At 43.0% G+C, this 12300-nt stretch overlaps 1 protein-coding gene across 1 annotated transcript in view; it reads left to right on the forward strand.

The window, feature by feature from the left end:
* The window catches only part of LOC126222260 (coiled-coil domain-containing protein 13-like), a 79223-nt gene that overhangs the window by 24616 nt on the left and 42307 nt on the right, over window positions 1-12300 (forward strand). The window contains exon 6 of the mRNA XM_049942183.1: window positions 4778-4927. Within this exon, the coding sequence (XP_049798140.1) occupies window positions 4778-4927 (150 nt within the window). The remainder of the gene's footprint in view (window positions 1-4777; window positions 4928-12300) is intronic.

Genomic DNA, 12300 nt, shown 5'->3' on the forward strand with positions numbered 1-12300 from the left:
GGGAGACTATAAATTATAATAATAGATATTCTTTTAATTCTCACAACCAAATGAAATTTAACGATCTCATCAGCCGATACTGATAGAATTCTGTGAGGAAATAAGACGCTAAAAGTAGTAGTTGCTGTGTGGACAGCAAAATAACTGATAATGTCCGAAACAGAAATGATATAAAATGCATAAATCATTTCCGAAGATGAGGAGTTTTTTAACATCTGACGTGAATTTAAGTGTTAAGGAGATTCTTCTGAAGTATTTTTCTGGAGTATAGTCCTGTACGTAAGTGCAAGGTAGACAAAAAGACGTTCAAACAGGATGGAAGAATTTTAAATGTACACGAATGCTAAATATTAGAAAGTTAGATCGAATAACAAATGTGGTGATACTGAATCTACTTCGGAAAAAAGCAAATACGAGGGTTGGAACTTAAATAGTGGCTACGATACAAAAGAGTTACATGTTTGCACGTGTTACTGTCCTTCAAAGTAGTCACCAGCGTTGTGTAGAACCCTTTGCCACCGATGTGGAAGACGTAGTACACCGTTAGTAGAGCCTGTTCTGTTGATGGTGTGAATAGATCGGTCTAAAATTATGGTGATTTTCGTGTACGACTGTGATGCTGTTATCTTAACGTTTTACGTTCCTCCACGGAAGACCGTCATGTATAGTATTACTGTTCGTTTTTGGAGAATCGCCTGCGACCAGCTTTGCGAAAGAGGCGGCGACACTTTCTGCGCAACCCACCCAACATTTTCCACGACAATGCGCGGGCGCATACAGCGCAAGCTGTGGCTGCTCCGTTCGGTCAATGGGACTCAGAAGTGCTGTACCATCCACTATACCCCCCGTACTTAAGTCCTTGTGACTTTGATTTGATTCAGAAGATGAAGGAACCACTTCGTGGCATCCGCTTCAGAACTGTTCCAGAGATTCGACAGGCAGTAGACCGCTCCATTCGCACCATCAACAGAACAGGCTCTGCTAAAGGTATACTACGCCTTCCATGTCGCTGGCAACGGGTTCTACACAACGCTTATGACTACTTTGAAGGACAGTAACAGTTGCAAACATTTAACTCTTTTGTATAGGTTGTGAATAAATAGTTGTCACTATTTAAGTTCCAACCCTCGTATATGGCACAACTTGAGTAAAAGAACAGATCAGTTAATGGGACACATCCTGAAGATTGAACGATTCGTCAATTTGGTAACGGTGTACACATTTTAGGGGAAGACCAAGGTACGAATACTCTACAAAGTTACAAATGCATATACGAGTAAGCTGCAGTAGTTATTCAGAGAAAAAAAGAAATGCTTAGGATAGAGTAGCCTGGACACTGCTTTAAACTATTCTTCAGACTGAAAATCGCAACAACGATAACAACTACACATGCAACATCCGTAATGCGCTTTTTTGTCACTATACACGTTTCCATTGACTCCGTTGAGGTATAGTCAGTTGTATAGTTTTCTGATCTGTTTATTGTTTACATCTGCGTGATGATGTCTACATTCATGTTTCAACAGAACTATCCTTTGGAGCTGGTACAGTAGATCAAAGTTACGGATACGTGAGACTGGAACTCACGCACCGAGGATTCCTTACAAACTTAGTTATTTATGTAGGTAGTTCAGCCATCTCAGGTATCGAGAATTTTGATGATTTTTGCGTATTATCGATGTCGATACTGGCAAGGTATGAAATATGTTTCATTAACGGCCGTATCTTATGACTGCATTGAGGTAGAAACTTAAATTGTTTTACACATGTAAAGGGTCATAGACCTTAGTACGTGACATAAATCTCAACTCAAAACATCTAGCCGTTCCTGAATAAAAGGACTGCTAACAATCGGACGGACAGACGGATAATAAAGTGATCCTATAAGGGCTCCGTTTTTACCGATTGAGGTACTGAATTCTAAAAATGAAAGAAATAGGAGGCCATAAACGACAATTGAGAAACACAACAGTGCTAACCATGAACTCTACTGGTAAGGCAATACTTTACAGAAGGTACTGGCCGCCGCGGGGCAGAAGGGAACGAGCGAATCAGCTGTTTGCCCACTGCCCACCTTACCGCTCGCAGATATTCTTCTGATCTACTGTATACTTTTCATTCTCAAAAACCACACATACCTCTCTTCTTGAAGAATGCATTGTTGATTTTAGGGTAGGTCAGATTGCTAGTGTACGATAATAAGCAGAAATGCAGCATGCACACTGCGGTGACAAAAGTCATGGGGTACCTCCTAATATCGCGTCGGACCTCCTTTTCCTTGCGTAGTGCTGCAGCTCAACGTGGCATGGATTCAGTAGATCGTTGGAAGTCCCTTGCAGAAATACTGAGCCATGCTGCCTCTACAGCCGTGCATAATTGCGAAAGTGTTGCCGGTGCAGGATGTTTTGCTCGAAATGACCTCTGAATTACGTCCCATACATATTCTATGGGATTCTTGCAGGGCGATCTGGGTGGACAAAACATTCGCTCGGATTTCCATAATGTTCTTAAAACCAGTCGCGAACAATTCTGGCCCGGTGACAATTACATCTTTGTTTGGGAACATGACGTCCATGAATGGCTGCAAATGGTCTCCGAGTAGCCGAACACAGCCATTTCCCGTCAATGATCGGTTCAGGTGGACCAGAGGACCCCGTATATTCCATGTAAACACAGCCCAAACCATTGTCGAGCCACCACCACCTTTGCACAGTGCCTTCTTGACAACTTCTATACGTGGCCACACTCGAACCCTATCATCAGCACTTACCAACTGAAATCGGGGCTCATCTGACCAGGACACGGTTTTCCAATCGTCTAGGGTCCAACTGATACACCCCAGGATAGGCGCTGCAGGCAATGTTGTGCTGTTAGCAAAGGTAATAGCACCCGACGTTGATTTCTGAGGTTATTTCACGCAGAGCTGCTAGTCTCTTAGCACTGACAACTCCACGCAAACGCCGCCCCTCTCGTTCGTTAAGTGAAGGCCGTCGACCAATGCGTTGTCCGTGATGAGAGGTAATGCCAGAAATTTGTATGCACGGCACACTCTTGACACGGTGGATTTCGGAATATTGAATTACCAAACGATTCCCGAAATGGAATGTGCCATGTGTCTAGCTCGAAATACCATTCCGCGTTCAAAGTCTGTTAACTCGCGTCGTGTGGGCCTTAATCACATCCGAGACTGTTTCACATGAATCATCAGAGTACAAATGACAGCTCCATCAATGAACTGCTTTCTTATTCCTTGTGTCAGCGATATTAGAGCCTTCTGTATATGTGTGTATAGCTGTCCTATGACTTTTGTCATCTCAGTGTACTTTAACCGTTCTACTTCGTTCATTTGTTCTTGAAGACATCACTGTTATATTTCATTATCTATGTGTACAACTTCTTGATACCAATGATACAATAGGATACAGAAATTTATCAAAGGACCACCTAAAGCCTCAAACATCTATGACGTATATATGAACCCTGAAGAAGCAACTGTAAATTTGTATTAAGACCGTGATTCGAACCTAGATTTCCTACTGACTGGGCAGGTGAGCTAGCCACTATGCCATCCTAGAACAATGATTTCGCAGAACTGCACGGACTCCCCTAGCACGCCTCCATCCTCAGTGCAAATTCCCATTCACACCTCAGCCCACTTGCTATTCCCTCTAAATTCTAACAACATTGCAGAGGGTCTCCAACTGTATTCGAATAACACCTCAGTATCGGAAGAAACGGCGGATCCCGCCTGAAACCTAAGCATACTTGCTTTAATCAAATAAGACTATACGCTTGCAGCGACCTTTTAAAGTCTCAGACATCTATCAAGTATATACGCAGACTGAAGCGACGAATGAAAATACTGTTCGAGTTTAGTGAGATACCAAGTGAGCTGAGCTGATGCGTGAATGTGAATTTGAATTGAGGAGGGAGGCGTGATAGGGTACTCTGTGCAATGGTGAAAAGCTATTGTGCCAGGGTGGCGCAGTAGTTAACGCATCTGTGTAGTGAGCTGGAGGCCTGGGTTCAAATCTAGCCTTGGTACAAAGTTTCGTCCGTCGCTTCAGTCTGCATATCTACGGCAAAGGAATTTATGTTTTCTTTCACATCTAACTGTGCAACGAAACAACTGCTTCCACTTTTAATGAATAAACATGACAAATGGCGTAAATATTAATTTGTTTCTTCCTTGTGTACCATTTTTTATAGACCTTAGTGAAATATTGAGATCTCAGTTACTGTGGCAGGTGGCACAACCTTTCGCTAGAAACTAAATCCGCCAACATCGGTTCGGTCAGAGGGCTGCTCGCCCTCTGTAATAAAAAACTGAGTAAAGGAATCAACGTGAGTGGATGTCTTGTGACGTCCGCGCAGACCAAAGGCAACGAACAATACTCAACAAAATGCAAAGAAAGAAAAAAAAGGTAGCTGAATGTTCAGCGTGACGGACTGCCGTCCTAAAGAGCCCGGGGTCGATTCCCGGCTGGGTCGGACATTTTCTTCGCTCAGGGACTGGGTGTTGTGTTGTCTTCATCATCATTTCACCCCCATCCGGCGCGCCGGTCGCCCAATGTGGCGTCGAATGTAATAAGAACTGCACTAAGGCGGCCGGACCTACCCCGTACGGGGCCTCCCGGCCAATGACGCCAAACGCTCATTTCCATTTATTACCCTAACAATGTAGCATCTCGAACTAATAACTTTTTCCCAGAAACTGCCGTAATATTGACATTAGTTGTTGGACAGAGTGTTGTTGTTGGCGCAGCTGCTGCAGTAGATGGAAAAGGAGCGGCGGGCGGCGCACGAGCAGAAGGTGACGTCGCAGCGCGAGACGCAGCTCCAGCTGGAGGACTCCAGGAGGTGGCTGGAGGGGCAGCGCGCCCGCACCAAGGTGCTGGAGGCGGAGCTGCGCGACCTCAAGCAGAAGGTAGGCCGACCCGCAGCCTGCCAAACCAGCTCCCTGTCTGCATCACTGCTTGTCAGTCGTGCCCGTAATGTGTGCTGGAACCAATTAACCACTCCAGCACTTCCTAGCCACAGGCGACAGTTGCAGTTTAACTGTAGCGTTGTCACTCACATAGCTCCAGAAGGAATGATTCACTCTGTCGTGGAGTGAGCACTGAACTAACACCACCTGGCAGGTTAAAACTGTTAGTCTTGGGATAAAGCCTCAGCCATGCTCTTACAGACTGAGTTATCCAGACACCACTTTCCGTTTCGGTCCAGCAATCGGTTTTAATTTGCCAGAAAGTTTCAAATCAGCGTTTTCATTCTGGACGCAATCCTCTAGACTGAGGCTAAGCCATTTCTCCAGAATATCCCATCTACCGCAAGTGCTAGTCCCACAAGGTATGCAGGAGGAGTTCTGTGAAGTTTGGAAGGCTGGAGAGAGGTACCGGAGGGAAATGTCAGGCGCTCAGTTATAAACTGCCCGCAAATTTCACTCACATGGTTAAAAAATGTATGCCTAAACAGTTAATAAAGCATTACTTATTATTAGAGATGTGCAAATATCAGATACCCATCGTTGCTTCAGAAATGGAAGATCAAATTCAAGTTATAGGCCATTTTCAGACTAACACTCATAAACGAAAAAATAAAAGAGTTTAGTTTAGCAGCTTACCACAAGTTTACAGACTACGAGAATACATTTAAAACGGTGGAACGACACTTATTATGGAAACCACTATAAACTATTCTAATGGTTCAAATGGCTCTGAGCACTATGGGACTTAACTGCTAAGGTTCAAATGGTTCAAATGGCTCTGAGCACTATGCGACTTATCTTCTGAGGTCATCAGTCTCCTAGAACTTAGAACTAATTAAACCTAACTAATCTAAGGACATCACACACATCCATGCCCGAGGCAGGATTCGAACCTGCGACCGTAGCGGTCGCTCGGCTACTTCTAAGGTCATCAGTCCCCTACAACTTAGAACTACTTAAACCTAACTAACCTAAGGACATCACACACATCCATGCCCGAGGCAGGATTCGAACCTGCGACCGTAGTAGTCGCGCGACTACAGACTGTAGCGCCTAGAACCGCTCGGCCACTCCGGCCAGCAAACTATTCTAATCCAAGTGCACTTAATACCAGCTGTTCAATCACTGTACGTGAATAAGAAGTTAAAGATTTATCCTCTAAAATCAAACAGTTCCACAAAACATTAACCAAAGAGCAAGATCATCATCATCATCATTAGTGTTCTGCCAAAAGGCAGATTTTCACATTGTAGTTCTCCAGGCTGTCCGGTCTTCTGCCATCCTTTTCAGGTCCACGTAATTTCCTCTTCCCTTTGTACCGTCTATCATCTTGTATCTCCTTCTTCCTCTCAGTCGTCTCCCACAAACCAGTCCTCCCAAAGCATTTGCTAGCAAGCAGTCCCTTCACAATGAATGCCCCAACCAGTTCTTTTTCCTTTCTCTTACAACCTTCAGCAGACATCTTCTCTCACCAACCCTTTCCAATACTCTTTCATTACTCACTCTTTTCATCCAGCTTATCCTCTCCAATCTCCTCCAAATCCATATCTCAAATGCTTCTAACCTTTTTTCATCCTCTCGTCTCAGCGTCCATGTTTCTGCCCCACATAGTGCCACACTCCACAAAAAACATTTGCCGAGTCTTTTCCTTACACCACTATCTAATTTGCCACATAACAGTCCTCTCTAGCGTCCTCGCTTCTCGAGCACGGGTTCCCGGGTTCGATTCCCGATGGGGTCAGAGATTTTCACCTGCCTTGAGATGACTGGATGTTTTGTCGTCTTCATCATCATAATTCATCCCCTTTACGGTCGCAGGAAGGCCACAGCAAACCACCTCCACTAGGACCTTGCCTAGTCCGCAGTGGGGGTCTTGTAACAACAACAACTGTACATATAATAATTTTTTCTTCTGATTTTCGATAAGTTAGGGTAAGCAATGTTTTGATTTCATTTCTTTTTCTTTTCGTGTCATTATGTTAAAGAAACTGTAAGCAACTTCCGATGTGAATATTAATATTTATGTCAAATTTCAAGCAATACTATAACAAAATTGAAGTGTAACCTATGTTGAATTTATTGTAACATGTTTAAAATTGTAATTGTGCGCCTGGTCCATACGTAGGCAATGTATTAGGATATGTGGAATGCAAAACCTTTGGTGAATACCCTGTCTGTAGGGGAGCGGTAAAAGGTGGATGGCAGGCGAGCGCGGGAAAATGCACACGGGCGCGGCACGGCATAACGGGCTCGGCAGTGATAGTCGGAGTTGGGCATCGGTCAGAGAAACACGCTCTGGATCGAGGAGGCTCTCCTGGAAAACGTGATTTCATTGAGCCTCGGATGTGCCGTTTCCGACGACTACACAGCATGGCTATATTCCATAGGCACTAAACGGAAAAGGATTGCGACGCTAAGAAGAAGAAAAGTGCCGAAACACCAAGAGCCATAGCTGTGATGGTATGTGTGCTGTGCGCCTCGCCATCTCGCCGCCCGCCAACCGCCGCATCGACACGAACAGGTTGAATCTTTAGAATTGTATTCGTGTGGACCAGTGTTAATTTTGTTCCTGACTGTTCAATAACAACTTAACTTTTACCAGAATTGTCCTATCAATTAATTATCCTCATCACTAACCTAGACAGGGTCCTTTCCACATGTTGTGCAATCCGAGTGTCCCGAAATGAAGATTTAAAGTTTACGTTACTAAGAATTACCTGCAGACCTATCTATGCTAGAAAGATGTTTAAGGAGCTTTATTGTTAATGAAAATATAAGCAAAGAACAAAGGTCTGACAAAGTTGGAAGATAATTTTGGAATTGGTTTAGTAATGAAGCTAAATTAATTTGAGACAAAAATAATGGTAGTTAAATGAGGAAGTAATAAGACAAAAAAAGAGTAGTAACTCATATATTGTAAATCTTGAGTGCTTAATGCTTCTAATAGTTAATTGTTCCAACACAATGATCATAACAGTTTCAGGGTCCCCCCTACACTCTTTTCTTTTCTATTCATTTAAATTCTGAAGTGTACTGAACTGATTTGAACAGCAAAGTTAAAGTCAATATAAAACCTAAATTTATCAGTGTTTACCCTTATTAAAATTGACATTGTGTGTGTGTTTCAAAAGTGCGATCTCTAGGGTAACCTATGCCCGAATTCAGTCGGATCAATAGACAAAACGCAGTTTGTAGTAATCATTATAGTGTAATGTTGTGTATTTATAGCTTGTCCAAATTAGTACAGAAAGGGAAAGTATTAGTTCAGTAGATTTTTCTGGTTCTAAAATTTTCCATATAATGCAGTATTACTACGTGTTGTTATGCTTGTACGTACATCCACTTGTACAAGGAAAAAACTCACTTAATGCCTAATTAGGCTGGCGACCGTATTATTAACAATTGATAGCATCTGCTGTGTATGTTTCTTGCCCGTCCTAACGTGTAGTTGCACTTTAGACTTGCTTGACGTATCATTGTTGTTACTGAGTGGGTGTAAGTCTGATTTTGCCTCCATTCAGGTACACGCGGTCAACATATTTACTAAAATCCTTTCTTATAAGGTGAAGCCCGTCAACTTACCATAGTACAGGCTTTAAAGAATTAACGTACGCCCGAGCGTAGACGTTACAGTCTCCTGCATCGTTCACCTACGATTTTTCACCTCTTGGTGACATCTTAAGTCTTCAGTTATTGTGCTTCCAAGATATTTAAATGCACTTACATGGCTAATGGTAGCTTGTCCTCTTTTAATATTGGGCAGTCTGCATTATGTACTGATGACCAGACTCTTTATTTTTGTTGTGTTTATTTGCATCCCATATTATACACAAGCTTCATTCAGATCTTTCAGCATATTATTCACTGTCCGGTGACTTTCTGCCTCTGATACCATGTCATCAGCAAATCTTATAGAATCTATTCGCTTTCCACCAATACATATTCCTCTTTTCCAATCTGAGCCTTTCGCAATAATCTCTTCAAGGTATACGTTAAGCAACAGTGCGGAAAGGCAAAAATCTTGTCTTAACGCTTCGTCCAGTGCTGCTTCCTTCTAACATTTCATTACCAATCCTTATCCTTACTTTCTGGTGTAAATATAGATTCTGTATCAGTCGTCTTCCTTTCCAATCTACTCCTTTCCTATTCAAAATATCCATCACCTTGTTCCATTGAACTCTGTCAAAAGCCTTCTCTAAATCTATAAAAACAGCAAAGATTTCTCTGCCTTTTTTCCATGTATCTTTCCCCTACAGTTCTTAATAGGCCAATAGCATGTCGTGTTCCTTTTCTTCTTCTAAATCCGAAGTGCTCCTCTGCAGTCCCTCTATCCAGCTTACCTTATAGCCTTACATTCAACAGTCTCAGCAACACTTTAGCTGCATGAGAAATTAGACTGATGGTCCTATGCTCTTCTCATTTTTTAGTGTTTCTCTTTTTCTCTATTGGTATAATAACTGTTACAAGGAAGTCCTCTGGCCATTCCTCTTTGTCATATATCTCATTACAGAGGTAGACTATTTCTTTTATTGCCTTGTTTCCCAGACGCTTCAGCAGTTCTGCTGGTAGATCATCAATTCCACCTGCCTTAAGTAAGATAAGTATGGGAAATTTCACCCGTACCTTTCAGCAGCTCTACAGGGATGGTCATTATTCAGTGATACAACAGGAACGATCATTCGAAACACAAAAGTCTAGTAACTACGGGCTCTAAAATGCATACCTTAAGAGTTACGTGCATCTTTTTATCTTCGATACTGTGAAACAAATCTCTTCTACTACAAGCTCCTTGCTTTCCATATTTTGAGAGATGGCAGAACGCTTGCCTCGAAATCTATGAGCACTTCTTCATCTTCGATAATGTGAAACAAATCTCCCTTTGTCTTCCATATTTTCGGAGGAGACTTTATGGACCAAAACAAGCAGAAAACTGTCTAGTAAACATGGGCCCTAAAACGGGTACCTAAAGGCTATAGGCCTTTATTCAGTAGAATAGAATTGTTTCACAGTAGTGAAGATGAAAAAATGCTCATAGCTGTTAAATTGTGCGCTTTAGAGATCATGTTTACTGGACATTTTTCTTGTTTTCGTCCGCACTGCCATGTCTCAAAATATGGAAAGCAAAGAGCTTGCAGTAGAAGAGAGGATAAAGAAATGCACATAACTCTTAAGGTGCGCATTTTAGAGCTCATATATACTACACTTTTGTGCTCCGAATGACCGTTCCTATTGAGCATTCTTCCTGAGACATCCTGTATTGACGCGATTATAAAACACTGGCTTAAGACAGCAAATGAAACTTAAATTATGAAGAATATAAATTTTACAACTTTACTGCTTCTCATGACCGTGTGATAACAGTTCTACATCTACATCTACATTTATACCCCGTAAGCCACCAACGGTGTGTGGCGGAGGGCACTTTCGTGCCACTGTCATTACCTCCGTTTCCTGTTCCAGTCGCGTATGGTTCGCGGGAAGAACGACTGCCGGAAAGCCTTCGTGCGCGCTCGAATCTCTCTAATTTTACATTCGTGATCTCCTCAGGAGGTATAAATAGGGGGAAGTAATATATTCGATACCTCATCCAGAAACGCACCCTCTCGAAACCTGGACAGCAAGCTACACCGCGATGCAGAGCGCCTTTCTTGCAGAGTCTGCCTTTTGTGTTTGCTAAAAATCTCTGTAACGCTATCACGGTTACCAAATAACCCTGTGACGAAACGCGCCGCTCTTCTTTGGATCTTCTCTATCTCCTCTGTCAACCCGACCTGGTACGGATCCCACACTGATGAACAATACTCAAGTATAGGTCGAACGAGTGTTTTGTAAGCCACCTCCTTTGTTGATGGACTACATTTTCTAAGGACTCTCCCAATGAATCTCAGCCTGGCACCCGCCTTACCAACAATTAATTTTATATGATCATTCCACTTCAAATCGTTCCGCACGCATACTCCCAGATATTTTACAGAAGTAACTGCTACCAGTGTTTGTTCCGCTATCATATAATTATACAATAAAGGATCCTTCTTTCTATGTATTCGCAATACATTACATTTGTCTATGTTAAGGGTCAAAATGGTTCAAATGGCTCTGAGCACTATGGGACTTAACATCGTAGGTCATCAGTCCCCTGGAACTTAGAACTAGTTAAACCTAACTAACCTAAGGACATCACACACATCCATGCCCGAGGCAGGATTCGAACCTGCGACCGTAGCAGTCGCGCGGTTCCGGACTGCGCGCCTATAACCGCGAGACCACCGCGGCCGGCTGTTAAGGGTCAGTTGCCACTCCCTGCACCAAGTGCCTATCCGCTGCAGATCTTCCTGCATTTCGCTGCAATTTTCTAATGCTGCAACTTCTCTGTATACTACAGCATCATCCGCGAAAAGCCGCATGCAACTTCCGACACTATGTACACTCTTTGACATAAAACTCGACCGGCGGCCGGCCGCTTCAGAGGCTAAGTCCGCGCCGATCGCGACATGGGACAAAAAAACTGGCCAACTCGCTAATTCTCTAAGTCCGGTTATCTGCACAATCTGGCAACACTGTAGACTGCGGCACTTCCTGGAGGAAAACTTGTCCCATGATAGAGAAACTCTAGGCTGATTACGCCGGTGGTCTAGCGGTAGCGTGCGTTGTTTCTGTTCATAATGGCAGTGGATCGAGTGCAGCTGGCATTAAATATTTTTATAGCCTCTTCTGTCTGAATGCTGAAGACATGAATGTAATGGTAGCGCAGATTCAATCTATTTCGCTTTGTGACACACCGATATCAAAATTTTATCCAGTAACGATTTTGCGGCAGATTTCCTGCAGACTGTCCTCCTCTGGACGCCGTATGCGGCAAAGCTCCGGGATCCATTTGCTGGCTACTGGCAGCGGCCGTGGCGACAGCAGCGGCGCTGCACTCCCCCGTTCTTTATCGAAAGCGCCTGCTACCGCTCATCGCTTTTGATGATTTAAAACGCTTTATTATTAAATGTTGCTCCACAGCAAATTTCTACAATTTCCATTCACGCTCAAAAGCAACGGAGACAGACGCCCTGATTAGTAGGCGGGTATTATATTACATTAATCGGCAAGAGCTGAGTATGGCCCGAAATTAATTTTATAGACTGGGACGAAATTAAACCACCTCACTACATTCGATGAATTTATAAATGCTTCATACCTCGTTTCTTTTCCTTTCAAACTCAATTATTTGTGCAACTTTTGGTCAATGTTTGGATGTTTTCGTCAAGCCAGAGTGAGCGTCTGTGGTGTAAAGTGTATTACAGTTCTTGTTTCATTCCTTATGGTAA

The sequence above is a fragment of the Schistocerca nitens genome, chromosome 1 (assembly GCF_023898315.1).
Source record: "Schistocerca nitens isolate TAMUIC-IGC-003100 chromosome 1, iqSchNite1.1, whole genome shotgun sequence".
Classification (NCBI taxonomy): domain Eukaryota; kingdom Metazoa; phylum Arthropoda; class Insecta; order Orthoptera; family Acrididae; genus Schistocerca; species Schistocerca nitens.